Here is a 23,477-nt window from a genome sequence, read left to right as displayed (position 1 = left end):
CGCACCGCACCTGCTTTCGCCGTCATTGTAACATCTCATAAATAGAAGGATTAGGCTAATATGAACTCAATAAAAAAATTTTAAAAAAATTAAAAATATACAATGTCAACACATAGCATACAGCCCTACATGTTGGAACCTGAATCAGACCCTGAAAACAAAGTGGAAAACAGCAACCCACAGCAAGGAATGCAGCAGGATGTCTCTCTTTGGTAAACTCACCAGCCATCGTTGGAAATAACTTTATCCGACGTTTTCCACCCGCCTGATGTATTTGTACATGCCCCTTGTTAACCAATAGAAGGTAACCAATCACCGAACCTTATCCCCCGGGACGTCACAAGGATTTTGAAGTAGAAAAAACTCTCTAAAACGACGCGTTTTTCGTCGCTATGGAAACTGAACGGAGAGCGTGCTTGAACTCAAATTCAAACTCAAACATGCGTTTAGGTGATAAAAAAACAGTGCCGTTCACATGTCTGATGAGAATTCAACACTGTAACACTGTAGAAAGCTCAGAAAACTTTAAATACCATTATAGCACCCCTTTAAGTATTTTACCTGTGCTGCTAAAATTGTAATAATTTTTCTGGTGTGTCCAGAGACTGAAATCAGTCTTAATTCCTGATTCCTGAATCTCTTTGCTTTAAACTGCAAGATCATTAGCTGTGATTGCACCTCGCATTAACATGCATTCTGAGTGATCCAATCCGATGTAAAGAGCTCCGTGTTTAAGTTCCCACTGGTAATAGGATGTAACTCTGCTTAACCATATCATTACACAATCATGCACGGGAGGAATACTGGTTTGGTCATGATGTCACAGACTACGGCTTTGTGACTTACTGACTTTTTTAGAATCAGCTTTTTTCCTTTTTGTTAAGAAAAGCAAAGCATGTACAAAAAATTCTGCAACAATATTTATTTTCCGTATCTGACTTGTTGTTCCTCTATGCTTTAACTACAGAAAGGTAGACAATGTATCAACAAATTACTGTAGTGACCAAAACGTGGTGGCTGCGGATGGAAATGGAGTCTGTTTAATGTGTATCGGAGTGAACAAGAAGTTGCATGTGACAATCGACAGTATGGACGTTATGGGAATAAAAATGAAATCATTCTCCATCTTTTAATGCCATATAAATAATACTTTTTGCAAGTACCAAAGCGCACACAGCCTTTGTATTTCAGATATTTTTGGGTAAAAACAAATGCTAAAAGTCCTGCCCTGGTGCACTTTTGTGTTCTATCAGTCTGTACTTGAATAGCTCAGTATTGGAGCCCTCCAGTCAGGGTCATTCATTCATACCTGCATGGGCCTGTTTCTATAATCCTGGGAGACAATCCAGGATTAAACATATAGGCCACACAGTTGTTCATATTAAAGTGATTTATTTTTACTTGTGCATGGAGAGCCTTATAGAGAAGAAATGACTGGTAAAGGGACTCGTTCCCTGCTTGGTGCAGAACTTTTTTTGTTTTGTATCAAAAGGAGCTCATAATTTAAATGTTGAGCTTAATAGGTCGCCATTTTTAAAACAGGGTCGTAGTTGACCCACACTAACAGCAAATGTGGTCTGAAGAGGGAAATTTACACTTCTGGTCAGATTACCAAAAAAACAAGATGAAGCAAAATATCAGATTTGGTCATCTGTCACAGAGAAGCACATGGCAACATTTCTGCAGCCAATTACTTAGTGTAGGTGAATTAAATATAAACAAATATGTCAATCACAGAGCAAATGTATTTATTCAGTTTCTTTTGGTTTCCTCTAGCTTCCTTTTATGAAGCTCTTCCTCCTTTCTTTTCACCATTAACAACACTTTGTATTTATCATTTTTTATCGCGACCCTTCACTCCTCTTCTCTCTTGGATGTTGTGCAGCTTCAGCCGCTGCTTCATATTTTGCTGCAGTTTGTGGTTTCTCTGGCACGCAACCACATCTGCATCTCTCTTCTCTTTCTGCGCTTCTTTTCTTTCCCCATCCATCTTTACTATATCTCTTACCCTCTCCTTCACCTAACGCACCAGTCCGCCCCCTCGTCTCACTCGGCTTATCGCTCACTCCCTCGCTCTGTCTCCTCTTTTAGTCTTACTCTTTCGCTATCTCTTTCCTGACCCCTACCCCACCCCACCTACCACCATTGCCACCACTCCACATCATCAGCACCACCACCACAACTACTACCTCTGTTTCCAAGTGAAGATTGATCGGCTAATCTAGCTTTTTACCCACAATGCAATGCTTAGTAGCACTGCAAGAAGAGCAGTGACTACAAGCCAAGATGTAACATTTTTAGGATGGTTATAATTGCTTTTTAAAATCCGGTTTTGATCTTTTTCTGGGTTTTAAGACTAAAAGGTCATTTAGCTTGGGGTCCAGGATTGGCCTGAGGAGATCAGAGGAGGTGTTTCAAGCTCAGTCCAGGTGGACAAACAGCTCACTAAACAACACAATCTAAATAATGGACATACAGAGGGACATGGTAACGAGGCTTTAAGACACCAGATAGTTATGTATAGCAAGCATGACGCCTGTTTTGCATTTAGGTCTTATACTTATAAACAACATATGAGTCACTCTGGTGAGGGAGTACAGACCACTGTTTTAAAGCAGGACCATCCACCTGATGTAATACATCCTGCACATTTCACCACTAGTACACCCAGAATGAACAAAAAGTAATGCAGTCTGCGCTGGAAGGGGAGCACAGGATCATGCTTGGCTTTGTTTAAGCACTGTAGTGTTGGCTGGGTGGATGTTGTGTCTGCAGCATGTATTAGCGCTGTCATCCGGCACTTGTACATATGGGCACACAAGTCTGTCTACTTCAGTACTGGTACCTTGGCAGCAGCAGCTTTTGTGGAAGTGTGTTTTCTGTGCTAGTTGTGCCAGTTTGCAGGAGCAGCTGGCTTTTTAGAGATCGTGTGTTTGTTTGAACACGATGGCAGGAGTAGAGGCCATATCCTGTTGGTCTTTAGCAAAATGCACTGTTTTGACTGAACTGATGGTTAGCAAGATCACCACAATCAGCTGTTTTTCCTACCGTCTCCAATCTTACCTCCCATTGCACCCCCCCCCCCCCCTTCTCTTTTTTTTTCCCTCCCTGTGTATGTTAAGGACAGGAGGTCAAGGAGACAGTGATGAGGTACATATCAGTGTGAACCAGAATGTAGATTAGTACCTCTCCAGGCAGGGACATGCATAAATACAGACACACACTCTGATACATTTGCTGTCTCTTCCTGCCTCTCCCCTCTCTCCATCCAGTGTTTATGTCTCTGTCTTTATCCCTGTGAAAGGTATCAGGCGGAGGTCAATAATGTGTTGAGCACTATTGATCTGTCCGGTAGGTCCTACGGGTGAGAGAGGGAAGAGGGAAATGGAGAGGTAGAGATCAATGCTATTCTGTATAATCCATCTGCATACTGTGCTGTACCACCCAATCAGATCCTTAGTCTTTTGTTCCCTGATAGATTTTTCATCAACATTGTGAGTTTATACTGAGGACAAAAAGCAGGCGCAACACGGCATCTTCACAAGGGGCCAAACTCTTATTTAAGACTTTAAGTCATGATAAGTCTAGACATGATAAGTCTAGACTAAAGCTGAGTGAATGTTTGTAATGAAAATCAAAGAGTAGAATTTTTCTGTTCACCTGCTTTTTAATCTAAACCAGATAACTTGGAGGGGACATGTTTTCTGCCCCTTTTTTTTTTTTTTTTTTTTTTTTTTTTAGTTTAAAGGTTTCAATTAGTTTATCTGCTTTCCGTTTTTCTTGCTCAATTATTTGATCTTTAAAACAACCGAGAAAGACCTAAAACATTAACATTAATGGTCATAAACATGCACAGGTAGGACTTCATGCATATTTCGTGGCATAGAGTGGATTTTTTTTCTTCATTTTTCTTAACTGCACTGGATTGTGGCAACAAAGCCCAGCGGGCGATGGGACATATTTTACAGAGAGAAAAGGAGTACAAATACTAGTGGGATGCCCATTGTGTGTATTTGCAGTACTGAGAAAAGAGAAACGAATAAAGAAATTGGGATGAATTAAACTGCTTTATGCTACTCGCATACCAAGTTAATGTACTAGTTATTTCTAAAGCATAACCTTGTAAAACATGGATCAATCATTGATTATATTTAGCCAAATTTAAAAATATTTTTTCATTATACATGCATTCCTTGCTTGTAAAACATTTACTGTATTGGTTGGATTGGAAAGTTAGATTAACTCTTCCTTTAAGAAAAGTAAAGACAATAGAATAATATAGAAATTGAAGGGCAGTTCAAATTAAATTTCTTGGTGTAAAAAAAAAAAAAAAAAAAAAAAAAGAGTTGGAAGAAAAACTTAACTATATTTAGAATCTAAATCAATTTCAGTTCTGTATAAACTCAGTCGTCATTGTAAACTTTATACTGTTCTTTCGTACATAACTTCTTGTCTGGAAGTGTGGGGGAACACACAGAAGGCAACAATAAATTCTGCCTTTCTTTTTCCAAAACAAAGCAGTAAGAACAGTCTCTAAATCCACTTATTAAAACCAACAACTTTCCTTTTCTTCAAAGTGTAAAATATGTGGTCAATTTCAGAATATGGCCCTGCGATAGACTGGCGACATGTCCAACGTGTACCCTGCCTTTCGCCCGAAGGCTGCTGGGATAGGCTCCAGCTCCCCCCGCGACCCTTACTTGGATTAAGCGGGTTCAGAAGATGAATGAATGAATGAATGTCAGAATAAAGAGTTAACATTGATCAAGTGCCAAACAGTATCCAGAACTTTTGCCAGTTCAGGGAGAGTAAGTTCACACAAACCAGCTGTGAGACCAAATGCTAAACTGCAACACTGCATCTCTACATGAGGCGTTCAACTGCTGAATAACTGCTGTGAAGACAGGAAAACATGTCCATCAATAGAAAGATTTGAAAATTGATATAGTTAAAAGATATGAAGCACAAACTGAGAATTATTGAAAGCATTGCATATTGGTTATTTAGACTTATGTGAGGGCGGTATTTTTATTTTATTTTATTTTTTTTTTAAAAAGGAGAATAGATCTAAGATTGAAACCAATATTATCCAACTTCCTAATATTGTCCAACTTCTCCACCTTCATCAGCATAAGAATGCTGGTACTGGATCTTGCGGGCCCTATGGATTATAATGGTTTGTGTCCATTAAATCTTGGACCCAGTTATTATGTATCAGAGTAACGTCTAAACATTGTAACCAGAAGATGTGAATAACTAATTTTATTTTATTTTACTCACCTGTCAGTGGTGTTTTTATCTGAAAGACAGCAAGGGGACAATTCAAGTCTAAAGTTCAGATAATAATACTTTTGACTTATATCCAGGTAACAGAAAAAAAAACAGCCTTTTGCATATGTGCCGCCTGAATGCTGTAACACTGTTTGTTTAATGCTTCAGGGGAAAGCCATTAAAATGTAGTTTGTGGTCTAAACAGTGTAAATATTCACAAGCATTTGAAAGTGTGCCCTGTGGGTTTTAATGAACTTTCAGCTCCATTCAGTGAAGAAAGCATATTCTTATCCCTGCTTCATGTCTGGTGTTAAAAGCTCTGTCATTGTTCCTTCTTTGAATACTCCTTCATCTACCTCCTTTTCTGTACTTAATGCCAGAATACGAATAATTGAACGCGACTACGGAAATCAACTAATTAGTGCAGCATTAGTCTGCATGCGGATTGTTGTTTTCTCAGACTTGTTTCTTTATATAGAGGTGTGCGCTTGTTATTCTAATACCTGCAGCTTTTTTTTCTGCAGAAATTTTGAGACACTTTGTCGTTGCCTTTTGCTTCATTCATTCATCCATTCATTCATTCGTTCATTAATTTTCTTCTCTGGTAGCATTCATGCAAGATTTTTTGACCGTTCGCATCTCTGTGAGGAGGTAAAATGGAGAGGTAGATGTGGACTGTTCTGTGTGGAACAGCAAAAACTGAATAAGCGTCGTTGGATCTTTTTATAGTTCCCCGGGTTAGTTGGTTTTAATAAAGTCCAATTGCATACTGAGTCTGCCTTCATTTCGCTGGTGGCAACTCTGCTCAATTTGCACACTTTTCAATGCACATTCATTTTTAGATTAATAAACTTGAATGTATATGCAGATAAAAGATTAGTAATAGTCCATGATTATAAAAATAAGACCACTGGATTGTTTTCAAATGTAAATCGTTCTCTTTGTTAAATTTTCATCTTTGTTTTTCTCTCCATTCGTCCTCATTTTTCCCTCTTCTGTCTCACTCTTGTATCTCCTAACTCACTCTCTCCATCTCACTCTCTCCTGCATCTTCTTATTCTCTCTCTCTCTGCGCTCCTGGAGCGGGGGATGCCAGGGGGACAGAGTGCAGATAGGACCTGTCGCCATAGCAACAGCTTCTGCAAGCTGCTGACACCCTACTAGGGAGGTGGTAGGGGGTGGGGGGCACTGAGGAGGAGAGGTTGTGATAGGGAGGTATAGTACAAGGGTTAGGGCACAAGGAAGGTACGCATATGTCTGTCTCTGCCCACAAAATGAGTTTGTGGGGGAGGAAGGGGGTCATTGATGGGATGAAAGATGGAGAGAAGACTGTACAGTGAAAGGGAGGGAGGATGGAGAGAGAGAGAGAGAGAGAGAGAGAGAAAGGCAGCCGACCCTCCTTCTTCCCTAGGGATTCAGTGGCCTGCTCATGTTCACAAGCAGAATTAGCATAAAGATGGGGGGAGGTGTGTGTATGTGCGTGTCAGTGTGTGATTTTTCAGTTTTTGTTTGTGTTGGTAACAAATATGAGAAGGGCAGAGTGTTTTGGTGTACATGCGTGTAATTGGTCATATGCCTCGCTGTCCAAGCATACAGTATGTGTCACATGGATGCTGTGTGTTCGTTAGGTGTGCATGCTGGTGAACCGGTGGATGTTGAAGAGTGTATATTTGTGAGGGCGACACCCTCCCCTGGGTCTTAAACCCCCTCCCTGTTCTGGCCTGTAGCCTGCAGTCCTCCCCTGTCTGCTTTTCTGTACTGAAGGGCTGCACTTTATGAGGCTGTGATGCAACTCTTTGTGTGTCTGTGGGATTTTTGCGTTCATGTGGTTGAGTGCTGGTGTGTGTTTGTTCCGGCCTGCTTATGTAAGCACACTGAACATGCGTCTCCTTCAGTGCGTGTTGTCAAGAATACAGTTATATCATATCTAACTCGCGGGCTGATTCATTCTCTTCCCTTCTATTCTAGTTTATAGTTTTTGGGGGGGTTTTTTTTATGCATGTTGTTTGACTTTTAGAAAGGGGACTGTTGGTGTTAAATGTGTTTATATGATAAGCACAAGTTAAGCACTTGCTTTCATCAGGTTCCAGTGCTCCAGATGTTTGATGCTTCTAAACATTCAGCCTGTGTTCTCCAGACGTTAAATCCTATTAAATCCTTCGTAGGTCTTTGAAGTTGCATGTGTTTTGCTAAAATTTATTTACTTCTCCATGTCTTGTGAGGAAAAAATTACCATACATGTTAATATACTCATGCAGTTAGAATTAAAGTAGTTATTTCACATCCTGCTAAATTGAAATATTTGCCACTTTGTCAAAATGATAAAGAATCTTAAGCTTCAATTTAATTTCTTGTGGTGTTTTTGTAAAAAGCAAACATTTAATGGAGTAGAAACTCAGTTTATTTGCAGATGACTAGATGACTTTTAATTAGTGAAAAAAATATATTTACTCTAAGAGTATTCTAGTAGGATCATCAAATTAACAAACTGGCTGATTAAAAATGTATAATGTAATTTTAACTGTGTTTTTGCGATTTATATTGTAGCTTTCTTTTTATTGTCTAAATCAAACCTATCCCGTAGGTTATTATAGAAATTTGGTGATAATTGAACTTTACACAGTGGTTATTGCTTTTCAACTGTTTTATACGGTTTCTTTTAGCTGTCAGTAAATACCAAGTAGATGTTAGCAAAAATTAATAATGGGAACAGAAATGAAAAACTCTCAAATTAAACATCTATTTTAGGGTTCGATATTTTGAATGTATTCAGTTCATTTGAGTTCAACTTTTTGTACATGGCCAATTCTTGACATCTCAAGTCACTATGAAAGAAACAGTCCCATTCATTCCAGTTTGATAAAATCCATTTATACAAAGCTGACCAACATCTGCATAGCAATGACAATTTATACCTTGCTGTCTGATATTTCTGAATGGAAGTGTGAAAAATATCCATCTAAGTACAGAACCTTGAGGAACTCCATAACTTACTCTACTCTGTGAGGAAGGCCCGATCCCATTTTTACTTTTTACCCCTACCACTTGCCCCTTTAACCTTTTATAGGCCACTCAATGAAATACCTTGAAATTAGAAATTTTAACCTAAAATTTTTCTTCTGGTATGTGCCAAGACCTCCATTCTGTTACTTTTTTTTTGTTTTATGTTGAAAATGAAAGAAAACAAAGTTACCAAAAATAGTCACTTGCCTGATAAAGGGTTAAAACGGCGCTACAAGGGGTAGGGCTGAAACCCGACCCATACAAATCATCTACAATAGTCACCGCCGGTTTTTACGCAAGCAGACGTAACCATCTGGTGCTGGAAATCTTGACAAATCATGCTGTCTACACCTGTGGTGTCTTACATGGGCTATTGTCATCCTTTCATACATCAATCGATCACTCAAGTCACAAATATGCTTTTTCATTCAAGTTACAAGATAAAGTTAAAGTTTCCAGGCTAACTGATCTCCTACCGCCCTCATTGTAACTGATGACCACCAGCAAGGTTTCCGAAGTTTGTATTGATAACGTTATCTCTGTGGATTATCTGGGTTACTTTATGAGCACCGCTAGTTTTCAGCTTGGTAACGTTAATGTTACTGAAGCCTCAGCATAGGACCACCAGTTTCTATTTTTTTTGTTTTTGTGTGTCCATTTTGTGAAGAAAATGGCCATTGCACATTGAAACCGTGTTAAAGTGGAGATTACAACAGTTTTAAAACATTATCAGTGGAGAAAATACTTTGTGAATTTCTTTCAGCTCTTTAGCAGCCATCTAGCCAGTGATTCGCTCTTCATTTTGTGAAATCTTACATACCACATGAAATGTGCTTCTGAGAAATCTTCATTTGTAGGAGCATATAGCCTGACCACTTCCCCCTACCCCTCTGTCTTAGAAGGAATTGTGACACCCTACCCTTACATGCTAATGCACAAAATGGAGGGGTAGGGCTAAGTGGTAGGGCCAAGAGATGCAATGGGATTCAGTGAAAGACAATCCTTATGTTTACATGGGAGTTTTAATTCCTCTTTAATTCCACATAAAAGCTAATTCCACTTTAAACTGAGAGAAAATGACTATGTAAAAACTAAATACCTAATGCAAAGGTTATATTCGGAATTAAACTTAATTACGATGTAAGTGGTTGGTTTATTTGCATTTTAATTCCCAACTATTTAATGTCTCTGTAATGTAAACCTTCATTCTGCGCTAAGTTGTGATGCGTATTGTTTTGCCTCCCATCTTTGGTGGTCTATTTTTCTTCTCCTCAGTTGCTGCAAAAAGGAAAGTAGTATGCTCGTGTCAAGTTGGTGCTTTAAAAAAATAAGCAAAATAGCGAAAAACTGAAACTTATGTTGTTTTGCAAGTTACAACTGAAAAGACTAGAAGCATGCAGCGAACTTTATTTCCGGTAGACGTCAATAGGTCACGTGCATTCTCCATGTCCATTCATAACCCTTCCCAACCCGCTGCTCGAAAGAGGAATGAAATAAGGACGCGTTTTATGTAAACCTCCATTCGGAGTTATTTCCATGTAGACTCATAGGAGAAATGAATTCTGAATTATTTAATTCCGAATTAAAAACATCATGTAACCGTACCCATTTACATGAAGAAACTGGTCTCTATTAGGATGTTGCAGTTCCTTATTCATAATAGTTTGCTCAAGCTTCTGTAACAGAAAGCCATGATTGATTGTACTAAATGTAGCACTGAGATACAACTGTTGACACCCAGTTATCTGAGGTGTTCTTGTTTTAATTAACACCTGTGTAATGTCCTGTGTGTATGATCCAAAGAGTCAGTTACATGTTATCAGATTTTTAAAATCTGAGCAAGTTTTTTAATTCATTTCTGAATAAAATAAAATTTGAATAAAATAGAGCAGCTGCTATAAGTCAGATGGTTCATGGAGAACCAAAATAAAATTTGTAAGCCAGAAAGAACTGTTACTGTTGTTTAAGATCAAGCCTGAAAATGAAAATTGAACTTAATAATCTTGTCATTCATGTTGATTTAATTATAGCTGAGGTTTCACTTGATGTTGGCAGGACAAACATTTTTGCCTCAGTATATAGAAATGTGTGTGATGGCATTGATCGCAGACTGGTGCAGTCCGGCCTCTTTACAGTCTGTATCAGTGAAGCTTTATGTATGCTTCTCCCCAGGGCTTGTGAATTACATTTTGGTGGTATTTTTTTGGAACATCCGCTCTTCAATTGTTATGTACTGCGGATGAGATGGTGAATGCCCTTCTCTTGTACTCTTTACCTTACTTACTGAGTCAACAGTTAACAGGAGATTCTTCATAATTTTGTATGAAATGTATGTGCATATATTTTTGAGGGGTTTGGGGATTCTTTAATTAGCTATGAACACACTGCCCCCTGTAGTTAATTGCTGGCCAATCGATCATTTGTAAAGTTGATATTGCAGAGCAGTGAGGGCACTTGCATGTAACCCACAAGCTTTACCTGCTGTATTTGTGTTTCAGAGTGCAGCAGCAGCACCCAGCCCAGTGATGGGCAACATGCCTCCCAACGACGCCATGCCAGGTGGTCCAATGCCCCCAGGCTTCTTCCAGGTATGACCTTCCACATTTGTCTGTTCTTATGCACTTATCTTCTTGCGTTATCTGACCATTTCATCAATTGATCAATTTCATTCTCCAAAAGAAAAAAAAAAATCAACATTTAGGACACAAATTATTTTATTTTTTTAATTTACTATTTCAAACTCAGCCCTTCTTACTGTAAACTTAGTTAAATTAGAAAAATGGCAAAAGTTAGAGTATTACATTTTACATAGGATCTTTTATATTATGCTAATATCACTGCTCTATTAACATATACACTGGCTGAGCTTTGGTTTGCAGATCCTTATTGATGGAGCATTTTGAGAAAACAGTCACCATTTATGGTAGCTGATCTAAAGCTATATATTTTTGGCTCTTTGCAATGTTGTTACTTTGCTTTTCTTTCATGGATCTAAAGCAAAAACCTGTATCAGTTGGATTGATACCATATTGTCTAGCCCTATATTATTTATACAATGAGTTAAATTGTCTTAAATGCAGAACAGTCATTCATGTTATCTTATTTATTGCTGTCTTTTAAAAAAAGAAAAAAAAAAAGGCTTTTTTTCCCCCTTTGATCAGTGTTTCTAAGATAAAATCTGTCCAGACCACAGTATATTATGATTATAAGGGGTTGATTAAAAAAACTTTATAATTCAGAAATTTATAAAGATAATTTTGTTCATAAACTTGAAAAGTTAAGATTCGATCTTTATTAGTTATGTTCTACAAGCACATTTAGTCTTCTTTCTACAAGAAAAGAATTATGGAACGTGACCAAGTGACACAACAGGTATAGTTTGGAACTTATTTATTTTTCTGAGCATCTTTCCAAACTATGTTAAATCCATTCTGTATATTCAAACCCAGCAAAGTCTGTGAAGCTCACTCTGTCCAGTCATCTGTGGCTCAGCTCTCATGGGGCTGCCGTTCAACCTCTTTGTGATTCAACCATCCTGCATTCATCCCTCCATCTCCATCTCGGCCTTACTCTGACCTGTCCCGGCTTTGTGAAGGGAAGGGTGTTAGTGTGGGAGATGACTGTCTGAAGAGTGAAGAGAATGAGACACACAAACACAAACAAGAATGCGTGCACACACTAACAAAAAGAAAAAAACAACTCATGCTTGCACATCCTCTGTGAGGCAGTGGTGTGATGGACAGCAATGGCATTTGGCAGGAGGTATGATAAGGTGGTGGTGAAGAGTGGGAGCGAAAAAGCGAGTGACACAATAACAGAGACGGAAGGATAGAGAGGACGAGGGGTGAGTGGTGGAAGAATAATAGAAGGAAATGTGAGAGATCATTGCCACCAGGACGGAGGCCCAGTATGCTTCTGTGGCTGCCTACAAACCCCATTGTTTGCTGGCTTGGTGGTCGTCATGGTTGTGGTGGGGGAGACTAGTGAGAGTAGGACTATGAATAAGCAAAAGGAAGGGTGGGGGAGAAGGGTGACGAGAGACGCATCTGAGTGCTATTTTTACCATTGGTGGGGGAGTGAGATTGGGCAAGGGTTATGTGTGTTTATATGGCTGTTGTGTTCAGGGAACGTCCGTTCAACTGAGCTTTGGTTGTTCACCACAAATGAAGTTCATCTTTTTGATGCATTGCTATTATCAGAAGTCTATACAGTACTTTGCACTAAGAAATATCCATTTTTTTTCTTTTTTTCCTTGTAATCCAAGCTGCCACACACTCAAATGTAAAAAAAAAAAAAAAAAAAATGTTTGAAACATGAGCAGTAAAGCAGGCGTCTATTTGAATCAAAGTATGAATGAAACGCGATCAGCTCCATGACTGCAAAAACCACTTTTATTACTTTTGTTTGTTTGGTTGTTTATAAGGGCTTCTGCAATTGATTCATCACAAAACTAAGAAACGATCTCCTCCATTGTCTTTCTAAAGTTTCATCAGAAAAAGAAATGAGACAACATAACGCTTCTGGTTTAGTCAGATTATATGTCATATAATCAAATGACTTCATGCAGACCCAACTGATAGTTGAAATTTGTTGTGAAGCACTGAATCCTATTTTGGACAAAATCTCTGCTAAGAATAAAAATGTTTCCTGTCTGGAACACAAATATATTTTGTTTTGTTGACCAGTAGTTCTAAATCAGAAGATGGTGCTGTGCTTCGTCACACTGCTAAAGAAGCACAGGTAGTTATTTGCTGGAACCAGCGTTGCTTTGACATCACTGCCAGTAAGACGTGCTTATTTAAATCTCTTTTTTTTTTTGTGAGTCTGCCACTATTTACATACATTCATACACATACAGCTTACCTTAAAAACATTTTGTTATCATAAAGTCTTAATTTATTAAACTGACTCTACTTGAATCAAGCTTCCCCACATCCCAATCCAGTTGAACATCTCATTATATCTCACCCCAACCAAATGTTGATTAAGGCTATGCTACACAATGTCGGGTCGTGGTGTTAGGACCATTGTTTTATAAGCAGGAGCTTTTCAAGGGCGTTCCTTTTTTTTTTTTTTTTTTACAGTGAAGCATGTTGGCAGCTATTGTCAGGTTGCACATGTGTAATTGTGAAAAATAAAAATTGATATTGAAATGAATCAACATCCCAGTGTTTGATAACACTTTCCACAAGTTGTCTGACAGTAACTTTCCTGATGATTGTACTTATGTGATGTATGGGCAGAATTTTCCCTTTTATAACCCCCTCCCCACCTTTTTATTTATAAACAGATTTTGACTTACTGTCCAAAACAGTCCACATTAATTGAAGTTGGCCTTTTAATCAATTATCTAAAGCAGTTGCTTCATTTTGTGTTGGTCAGCTAATTGGTTAATTGACTAACCTCTTGTACTCACACATTACCACATTACTGAAGAAGTAGTGATATCCGATACCCCGTACTCACATAGCAGGTGCTAATGTATTGAATTGGGAGCGGTAAGATTCAAATATCTTTTGACTTGATATGTCATGATGTATTTAAGTTAAACTAGCAAAGCACAGCCGTTGTTTGGAAGCGAATATCTGCTTTGGCGTATTCAGTCAGAACGGAAAGCAAACGTTCAATGGTTAACTGTAAGATCATACACTCCCAGACTCGCTGTGGTAATCAATGTGTTGTCTTTGTGTGTGTCCGGATGCCCTGGAGGGATAGGTGGAAAATTCCACTTGCGAATTGTCCGCTTTTTTCTTTATTCACATAAGTGGCCACGGAAAAAAAGTAAAACATTGAAGGCACCAGCATTGATTGAGCACAAGAAGAGGCTGTTGCGCAATGACTTGTTTATCTGAGGTCATTAACCTCTTGTCCTGGAGTGATAATTTAGGGTAATACGACAGTGTGTTGGAAATTCAGGGGATTTGGCCGTCAGAGCTGGATTGTTGTGAAGTTGGCTTCCAATTAGACTTCTAACTTTGACTTCTTTTTGTCCGTCATCTCTGGTTTGAAGTTGCCACTAGTGTCTGTCATGATGTTATGAGCCTTTGGTAATACTGCCCTCATGTGGTTTTTGAAAAATCCTGTGACCAGAGGGTCCCAGACATCCCCTCTCATGATGTAACTACAATGTTTTAAGGCCTTCCAGGAAGTAGTTTACCCTCAATACTGGTTTCTGCCCTCCCCGTTTAAATCAAAGGCACATATGACCTTTAGCACCTCTGTCATTTTTTTTCTTCAGATTTGAAAGGATTTCCCCAAAATGTCCAGCTTTTCCCCTTTCCCGCCTGTCTTCTACCTCAAACTGAAGACTTCCAACAGACTACCCCCTCTCCCCACATCGTCTTCCTCTCTCTTATCATTTTAATCGGGTAATTCCTCCAGGTGTGAACCCACATTTTGCCCCCTCCCCTCTCTGATATCGCTCTTCTTTCTTAAAGGGACCACCCGGCTCTCAGCAGTCCCCCCACGCACAGCCCCCCCCACACAACCCCAGCAACCCCATGATGGGACCCCATGGCCAGGTAAGATGCAAACACGTCCTCTCAAACACCCCCTCTTTCCTCTCATTCCCTCACAGACACAACAAGCTTTTTATTCCCATTCACTACTTGCTCACTTTCTTCTTCTCCTTCTCCTACCCTCGAGCCCCGTGAGCTGTACTTTAGTACTGGCTAAATCCCAGTAGATGCCAGCCCTTCCAGTTGTGAGCTCCTTTTATGAAAACTGAGCATCCAGAGGCAGCATGGCCAGCTCCTCTTCAATGCCCAGAATCGGCTGTCTCTGTGCGGGATGAATAATTCACTCCTTGCCCCTCCCCCGGAGCAGCTTGTGGGGGGTTGCACACTTATCTTCTTCTCCACTCTTAACACACGCATGCACACATACTTCTCCCCTCCTCCCCTTTGCTTACTTGTTCTTGCACCTTATGAATAAAACACAGGACAAGCAACATAAACACGTCACATATGCGGACTAAACACACGTGGGCACATCGGTGAAAACCATTTTCTTCACAGAAAGGACAAAAGTTTGAGTTGCTAAAGCTTCCAAATAGAAGAACGCATATTTATATGTGTTCAGGGTCAAGAGCTTTCCTCCTAAATCATTGTGTGTTTCAGCACTTATTCAGAACGGTAGCTACAGATGCCACTGTGGAGGTAAAACTAGCCTTTGCCCATTAACTGCAGCAGCTCAGCTCTTCATTCTTGTGGTTTCTGGTTTCCGTCTTGTGCACGAGAGAGTGTGGACATGCTTCCGCTAAGGCTTTGAACGGTGTTGTTGGCCTGAGGTGTCTCCGAGTACGCCAGGCAGACCACAGGCCGAATCAGCTTACACCACAGCGAGAGCAGTCAGGCGGTGCAGGGAGCCGTGTGAGTGCTGCCTGTTCGCTCACAGATACACGCTTTGAGTGGTTAAAACGGGTTGTTAAAATTGATACAGCTCAAACCTTTACCAATTTATTTTTGGTTACTAAGTTGCTGTGATGCTGAATATGCAGTTAAATGGTGTCATCCTCCATTCTCCAGCCACACTGTGTCCATCTGTGTGTCCTCAGTACTGCTCGTTTGAAAGCTTTTGGATTTATCAATAATAGAAATGTACTTTTTTTTTCTGTTTTTCTTACCCTTCTTTGCTCCCTCCCTACCCTCCTTCTTCCATGTTTATCTGCAGCCTTTCATGTCACCGCGGTATCCAGGTGGGCCGCGCCCCTCACTCCGAATGCCAAATCAGGTACTAAATGCTCAGACCATTTTTATGTAACGCTGAGAGCCCATGTTGCCATGTTATATGATGATAGCTTGATGAGCTTCCTTGTTGGCTTTCATCTCAGCCTCCTGGAGGAATCCCAGGATCTCAGCCTCTCCTGCCAAACAGTTTGGACCCAACAAGACCGCCAGGTAAGGCTACCGACTGGGAGTCACATTAAGTGACGGTGCATTGGTATAATACTGGCTCCTTCTGATTTAGATGAGGTAAAATATTATTTTTACAACCACTTAATCTAAACTTTTAGATTTTAGATTAACAATTATTTAAAGTTTTTTTGGGTTTTTTTTTTTTTTTGGCATTTGTTTGACGTTTTTTAAAAATTGAATTAGCATTTTGTAAGATTGAATACTTTTGTGTCTGGCTCTGGAAGGGGTGTGTGGTGATTTTAGCAGCAGATTACAGCTTCAGGAGCCCAGAGGGTTACAACTAATGAGATTAGGATGAAGCATCGTCTGTGGCACATCTTAATTCCTGACTTTAAGGAATCAAAACATAAGTAGATTTACATGAATGTATGCGTGGAGCTTATTAGTGTGTTACTCTGGGGATCTGTTCTTCCAGGACATCCTAACATGGGTGGACCAATGAGAATTAATCCTCCCAGAGGAATGGCCATGGGCCCACAGGTAAGGCATGTCTGCAAACCAGTGGGGACAAAAGTTTTTTCATGGAATGGATCTGATTATTGAGTTTCTTCAGTCTGTATTTGGAAATTATATAAATGATCTGTGCTGTAAAATTCTATATTACTTGGAATATGAAGTACTTTATTGCTATCACTTATTCATTTCTTTCTTCTGTTTTTATGGCTAAGTACCTTGTATTTTCTCACCCATTGATTGTCAATGTTTGCTCTCCTAGAATTATGGCGGTATGCGGCCTCCTCCCAACTCCATGGGTGGTCCCATGCCAGGAATGAACATGTAAGTCCAGTGCATTGCTTTATGTCTTGCATTAACTCGCTGTCAGTAGTTTACAAATAGCTTTAGCAGATGTTCCTTTCAACATCTTGTCATGGTTCCTCTCCTACGTTGCCTCTTTGCTTGTATTTGTTTGGAAGGAAGAGGAGAAGTTGGAAATTATTGTGCATTTCCATGAATGGGACATGAACACCTAAAAGTAGCATTTGTTGTTACGGCTACCTTAACTACCAGCAATGTGACTTATCATTGTCAAGGCAGGCTTGTCAGGCTTTTTAGTTACTGATGTCTCTTTAATTTATTTCTACGTCCCTTATTTTTTAAGTTTTGTCCATTTATTGTATTCTTGCTCCCATACGCAATCTCAATCTCTTGTTTCCACAGGGGTCCTGGAGGAAGGGGGCCTTGGCCAGGGCCTAATGCTAACTCTGTGAGTCAGAAACCTTTGCATGCACACACTGAACACAAACAGTGCAGGTGGTGCATAAAATATTGGGAGTCAAGCTAAAACAAAAGCCTTTACTTATGTACTGTACTAAAAAAAACTTGCTTCGTGTAAAGGTTTGTCTAGTTTTGTTTTAGGGTATTTGGGAAAGATTTGCTAATGCCTAAACCCAAAGTCAGTTGTGGACCATCGCTTAGTTTTAATGGGTTTTTCTTGTAACCACAGTGGCTCACTGGTGTGTATGAACAGCTCATGACTCTCAAATGTGTGTGTTGTCTTTCATCTGGCAGATAGCCTACTCTTCCTCATCTCCTGGAAACTATGTGGTAAGTTGAAAACCTGTTTTTAAAAAAAAAATGCGATAAAATGGTTACAGATCATCTAAACATTTTTCATTGATTGTTTCTCAGGGTCCTCCAGGTGGTGGAGGTCCACCTGGAACTCCCATCATGCCCAGCCCAGGTGGTGCGTCACCTAACTATGTCCCCAGCACTAACATTTTGAAATGTTGTTTCCATTTTTGTCCTCTTACTAAACAAGCATGAAAGTGCTCCCTCATCATCGAGCATCATCATCCCTCTGTGTTGTCATGTTTTGTAACCTTTCTTTTTTTCTTTTTTTTTTTTTTTAAATTCATATCTTTGACATTATCACTCTGATTTGTTCCTGACTTTTCTTCTTATTACGTTTCTTTTAGATTCAACTAACTCCAGTGAAAACATCTATACAATGATGAATCCTATTGGACCGGGAGGAAACAGACCCAGTGTGAGTTTTTTTTGTCACGTAACTGAGATTTTACGAGGTGTTGAATGTTGTTGGCCTCTAAGTTTTGCTTCCAGACTTTTTTTTCCCGTTTCCAACATTTCTGGTGAATTCATTCATTTGCATTGTTGTGATGATCAAAATAAAATCTAATAAATATAGCCAACACAAACAAGATTTAGACTTCATAGTGACTGTTCCACATCGTCTTACCAGTTCCCAATGGGACCGGGTCCTGATGGGCCTATGGGAGCTATGGGCGCCATGGAGTCGCACCACATGAATGGATCACTAGGTGGGTTTAAACGCAACACTGCAGCCTGTTTTATGCATCAGTATGGATCTGAATTGTACTCAGAATTTTTTTTTTTCTTCTTCTTCAGGGTCAGGGGACATGGATGGGTTGCCAAAGGTGAGTAAAAAAAAAAAAAAAACTTTCTTTTTAAAAGAAATATTTACCAAGTGCTAAAAACAACAATGAGAATCACTCAACAAGATGCTGATTACCATTTTGTTTAACCCTCAATTCTTCCAGAGCTCTCCTAACAACATGGGGGGCATGAACAACCCTCCTGGAACGCCGAGAGATGACGGCGAAATGGGCGGCAACTTCTTGAACCCATTCCAAAGCGAAAGTGTGAGTAGAGTGTGTTGAGAACATCTCACAACCCTTAACAGTTATCCTTGCTGTCCTGACATACACCAGTGGAAGAATGCAAGCAGAGGATCTATCTAATGCTTTTATTGGTCTCTGACTACGAAAATGGGTGTTCTGTCCCTTTTTTATTTGTTAGTCATTCTTCTATTTCTGCCATGTTGGTCAAAGATATTTTTAGCAGAGAGGAGATGATTTTTAACGGACGCTTCAACTTGATGTTGATTTGATGTGTAATTAAAAGCTGTGACAGCGTAAAAGTAGTTGTCAGAGATTTTGACGGGTTTGAACATATCTGAGTCACCACCACCAATTTTAAGGTCAATTTAATTCCACTTAAACGTAACAAAGTCAATGAAAAATGGAAACCCAGTTCAGCGTCAGTCTGAATTAACTCTCATGGAAAGTGTGGACATACTGTCACCAAAAAAAAAAAAAAAAAAAAAACGCGAAAGAAGAAGCATAATGCAGACAATTAAAAAGCATTTAATTATTCATGCACATACAATACACTTTAATACACCATTAGTTATGATGAAGCACATGAGCTGAGCTTACAGACATGGCCCATGGCAACACATCTTGGCCCAAGTGATCACATAGTGGAACCAGTGAGATGTGAAGGTCGCATGTCTTGTAACAAGAAATCAAGCAAGACTAATTTAATACTCCAAAGTTCAAAATATTATGATGTTAAACTTTTAAAGTTGGGACACAGCACTGTAAATTAAAACAAAAAGAAACAAACAAACTGAGTTTACATTTGTTTATCACACAATATGTTTAGACAATGCTTTCATAGCTCATGTTCTGCTTGCATTGTAGCCGCTTACTAATCACTGATATTCATTCTGTGCCCTGTGTATCATTGATGTGATCACAGCCGACTGTTATAAATGCCTACTGAGCTGTATCGGCTCTAATTAGTGACATAATTGGGGGTTAATTAACCTAATAAAAAAAAAAAAAATTAAAAAAAAAAAGTAAATATGTTTAAACGTATACACCAAGCTGTGTGCGTTTAGAGCACGACAGGTGGAGGAGGTTCTGTTCTTTGCATTTTGTAAATCTGTGAAGGTCTCTTACCTTCCTCCTGGAGAGCCACAGGATGTGCAGGCTGGACTTACAGCTAGGCTCCAATAACTGGATTCAAGCAATCGGCTGCGGGACTCTGATTGTGTGAAAAACACATTTAAATCAGTAAAAATCTGGACAGCTTAACCTTCGTATTTGTCATGTAAATTTAAGGATAAAGAGCCAACTCTGTGAGTGTTCAGACTAATTTCTTGTCTGTATGTAAAACTGGGTTGGTGCTCGGCCGTCATCATGAGATAACGGAGTCATCCCAGTGCTGATTGCTTGTGCCGGTTGTATTAAAGCCTGGCTGCAACCTGAAGTCTGCTTCTCCTCCAGCTCTGCAGGACGGGGTTCGAGCGCCCTCTGGTGTTTAAATGTTGTCAGTGACATATCCACTCATCTGTGCCCTCCTCCCCCTTCCCTCTCTCTCTTTTCAGTATTCACCCAACATGACGATGAGTGTGTGATTTTATTATTTTTCCCCTATTTTTGTATTTTTTTTGTTTCTATCTCCTAATTTTTGTGTCCCTGCACCTGATTTTTTTTTAAAAAAAATTATTTTGAATTTAATTTTTATTTTGTCAATTGAATCCTTATTTCTCCTTGGATTTGGACCACCTCCCCTCCTCACACACACACATACACACTCTCTGTCCCCTTCCCTAATGGGACCCACTTCGACCCAACCTTCCACCCTCTTTTCCCCCCTCTCAATCGGGAACTCAACGGCCACGCAGCCTTCCGGGACCGCCCTCGAGCATGCTGGGACTCTGATTAAGACGGGCCCTTCTGGAGCATGCAAAATGGCTGCAGGTGTGAATAGGAAGCAGTCACAGAGCAACAGGAAGAGCCTCCTCTCTGACTCCAGCCCCAACCTCTCTGGCTTCCTGTCAGGGTCGAGACAATGAGTGGGCAAAAGGAGAACATGTAGAGGGAAAGAGGGAGATGAGACTGGAGAACACAGCCCTCCCTCATGGACGCAGATGCCTGGAAGCTTCTCAAGAACAACTTTGGATTTTTCTTTTTTAAATCATCTTTGTTTTTTTTTTGTTTTTTTGTTTTTTTTTTTGTTTTTTTTGTTCCTGACAGATTCATTAGAGGGTCTGATGAAATAGATTTGTTTTCCGTGTGTACATTTGTAACAGAGGTGTTGTGATGACCAGTGAACATTTTTTTCCTTTTATTTTGTTTCTTTTTTGTGTATGTATTGTATCATTGCTATTTTTATTATTGCTGTTAATGGTATTGGTATGATCATTTTCAAATTAGGCTGTAATTTCTGTTTTTACGGGCACATTATTCTAATGAAGACACCATATGTGCACACAAGTCAGAAATAAATTGCTGTGTAACATATGGCTTTGTGTTGGCACACTGCCCCTGCAGGTAAGATTTTGTCTATCATGGTACTGATTTCTTTTCTTTAAAAAAAAAAAAAAAAACAGAGAGAAAAAAGAAAAAAAACTTCACTAAGGTAAGCATTTTAAAATATCTCAATTTTAAAACTTCCGGTTCACCAGCAGAAGCATCTCCTGCTTTAGTAGCTTCCTTGCAGTGAAATGCAAAGCTCTATTTATTTATGTTCTTCTCAGTTGTTTATGAATCATTGTTACTTTTTTATGTGTTATCCCTGGTTTATATCAAGTGCAGAACTAGTAGCAACTGTGTAAATATGCAGATCCCCTCAGCATCACCTTGTCATCTCTGTCAGGCTTCATCAGATCTTTCCATTTGAGCCCCAGAGTTGCTGGAGCCCCTCCTGCCTCCCCAACTCTTGCTGCTTGCACTAATGTTTCTTCCCACTTCATGTGTTCGCTCTGCACTCCATGTGTTACTGTTTGTCATGTCATGAACACTTTTTTTTTTTTTTCTATTCGTAGATAAGTTCCCAACACACTGTGATGTATGTGTGTGCTTTATTGAAGTTTACTTTTCCACATCTGTCAGATGAGCTTGCAGACTTTTGCCTCTCACAGTGATCCTTTTTCTTTTCTTTACAATGTTGAAAGAACTTCCAGCTGTTTTCTGATTGAATCCTCAGTGTTTACATGTTGAAGAAGAGCAGGCGAGGAAAAAGCGAGGCATTGCTCTGTGGTCTGTAATAGGTGGCGTTCTTCCTCGGTCCTCCTAAATTTACTCCACTCTCCTTTTGGACAGCATTCACACACACACACACAAACCCCCCCCCCTCTGATTTTAATTTTTTGTACAACTCTACATTTATTGTTTAAACTTTTTTTTTTGTAAATACTGTAAAATGCATTTTGATATCATTGACATGTTTTGATATTTCAAATCACAACTTAACAGTTGATCAGAAACGTGCTGATATGGGCAACTGTGTGTAATTGTTCAGAGATGGGGTGTCTTTTACTCGGAAATAATATGAACGACGAGAAACTGGAGCTGCTATAGACGAATATGCTACTTCACCTCATCACAGACAGACGTGAGGCTTTACACTTCATCCAGGTTGCGACAAGGGAGGAAACCCTTTGCAGATGAATGTGGGATAAAGTTGATGCGCACACATTTTCCTGAAAACTCATGGTAATATTACACACAATTCTCCCTCTTTTGCCTCTGTTTATGGAGAATTTTGAAGGGACGAAGGAAAACAAAGTAACGAAATGAAAATTAATTTCCCCGCTTCTGACAGAATTTGGAGTTCAGCTTCTTTTGACACAACTGAAACAAAGCAGAGCACATAGGACACTGGCGCTCAATCCAACACTGGGGAACAAAACATGATTTACTATGAAGGATTTTTTTTAAATAAAAACCTATTTAAAATGGAGCAGGAGAGTTGAAAAAAGAAAAGGAAAAATCATGGACAAATTAGTTGCTGGGAAAAGGTGGAAAGAGTACAGGAACATGTTTCCTCCTCTTCTCTGAAGTCCTGTTGTATAAAATGCAGTCCAACTTCTCTCTTTCTGTCCTGTAAGTAAAGCCGTCACAACGTTGATCATTTCTGTATTTCTATTGTGCTGATGTATAATACTGTAACATTCAGGGGGTAGGGAAGGTTAAGAGGACTTTTGGGGGAGGTTGAGAAAAAAAAGATTTTTCTGTTCGGTTCCTCATTTTTCCTCTTGATGACAAAGCAGTATTGAATATGAGGCAGTCTGTCCTTGGGGAGTTGCTTTGTATCTCATGTTAGGGTAGTTCCAGATCCTAAATGTCTTGTGTAGTAAAAAATAAGAGGTTCCTTTGTATGTTCCTTTATCTTGTAAAGTTTCTTTAGACAAAAAAAAGTTGCTTATTGGGGAAAAAAAAAAAAAAAAGGTGGGAAATCTGCATTGATAATTAATGTATTTTATTATTTTTTTGGTTTTAATTTTCATCAACTTGTCAGTCGTTTTTTGCCTGTGTCCCCCTTGTTGTAGATACATATTAAAAACAAATAAAATGACTTCACTCCTTTTGCCATGAACAGTCACTTTTTTTTTCTCCTGAATAGAGAACAGGTGTGCAGAGTTGTTGAGCTGAGCAGCTTTCTGAAGTTCAGTAAAGATTTTAATTTAAAAAAAAATCGTCTTGCTTGAACTTTAAATGAAAATATTCCAATAAA

The 23,477-nt window shown here is 39.3% G+C and overlaps 1 protein-coding gene across 2 annotated transcripts in view; it reads left to right on the top strand.

Moving 5' to 3' along the window:
• The window catches only part of LOC306772560 (single-stranded DNA-binding protein 3), a 42,600-nt gene extending 19,272 nt beyond the window's left edge, over positions 1 to 23,328 (top strand). Inside the window, exons 5-18 of one of the 2 annotated variants that reach the window (XM_079262087.1) lie at positions 10,773 to 10,862; positions 14,712 to 14,795; positions 15,946 to 16,005; positions 16,106 to 16,172; positions 16,606 to 16,670; positions 16,906 to 16,967; positions 17,349 to 17,394; positions 17,700 to 17,735; positions 17,820 to 17,874; positions 18,107 to 18,177; positions 18,391 to 18,469; positions 18,558 to 18,586; positions 18,710 to 18,811; positions 20,644 to 23,328. In XM_079262087.1, the coding sequence (XP_079118213.1) occupies positions 10,773 to 10,862; positions 14,712 to 14,795; positions 15,946 to 16,005; positions 16,106 to 16,172; positions 16,606 to 16,670; positions 16,906 to 16,967; positions 17,349 to 17,394; positions 17,700 to 17,735; positions 17,820 to 17,874; positions 18,107 to 18,177; positions 18,391 to 18,469; positions 18,558 to 18,586; positions 18,710 to 18,811; positions 20,644 to 20,814 (1,017 nt within the window). In that variant the 3' untranslated portion in view covers positions 20,815 to 23,328. Of the gene's footprint in view, positions 1 to 10,772; positions 10,863 to 14,711; positions 14,796 to 15,945; positions 16,006 to 16,105; positions 16,173 to 16,605; positions 16,671 to 16,905; positions 16,968 to 17,348; positions 17,395 to 17,699; positions 17,736 to 17,819; positions 17,875 to 18,106; positions 18,178 to 18,390; positions 18,470 to 18,557; positions 18,587 to 18,709; positions 18,812 to 20,343; positions 20,515 to 20,643 lie in introns of those variants that run through there. The other variant, XM_079262086.1, reaches the window with a different exon arrangement.
• Positions 23,329 to 23,477: the final 149 nt, after the last annotated feature.

This window comes from Telmatherina bonti, assembly GCF_933228915.1.
Source record: "Telmatherina bonti genome assembly, chromosome: 22".
In the NCBI taxonomy this organism is placed as follows: Eukaryota; Metazoa; Chordata; class Actinopteri; order Atheriniformes; family Telmatherinidae; genus Telmatherina; species Telmatherina bonti.
This window is presented reverse-complemented; position numbering and strand designations above follow the sequence as displayed.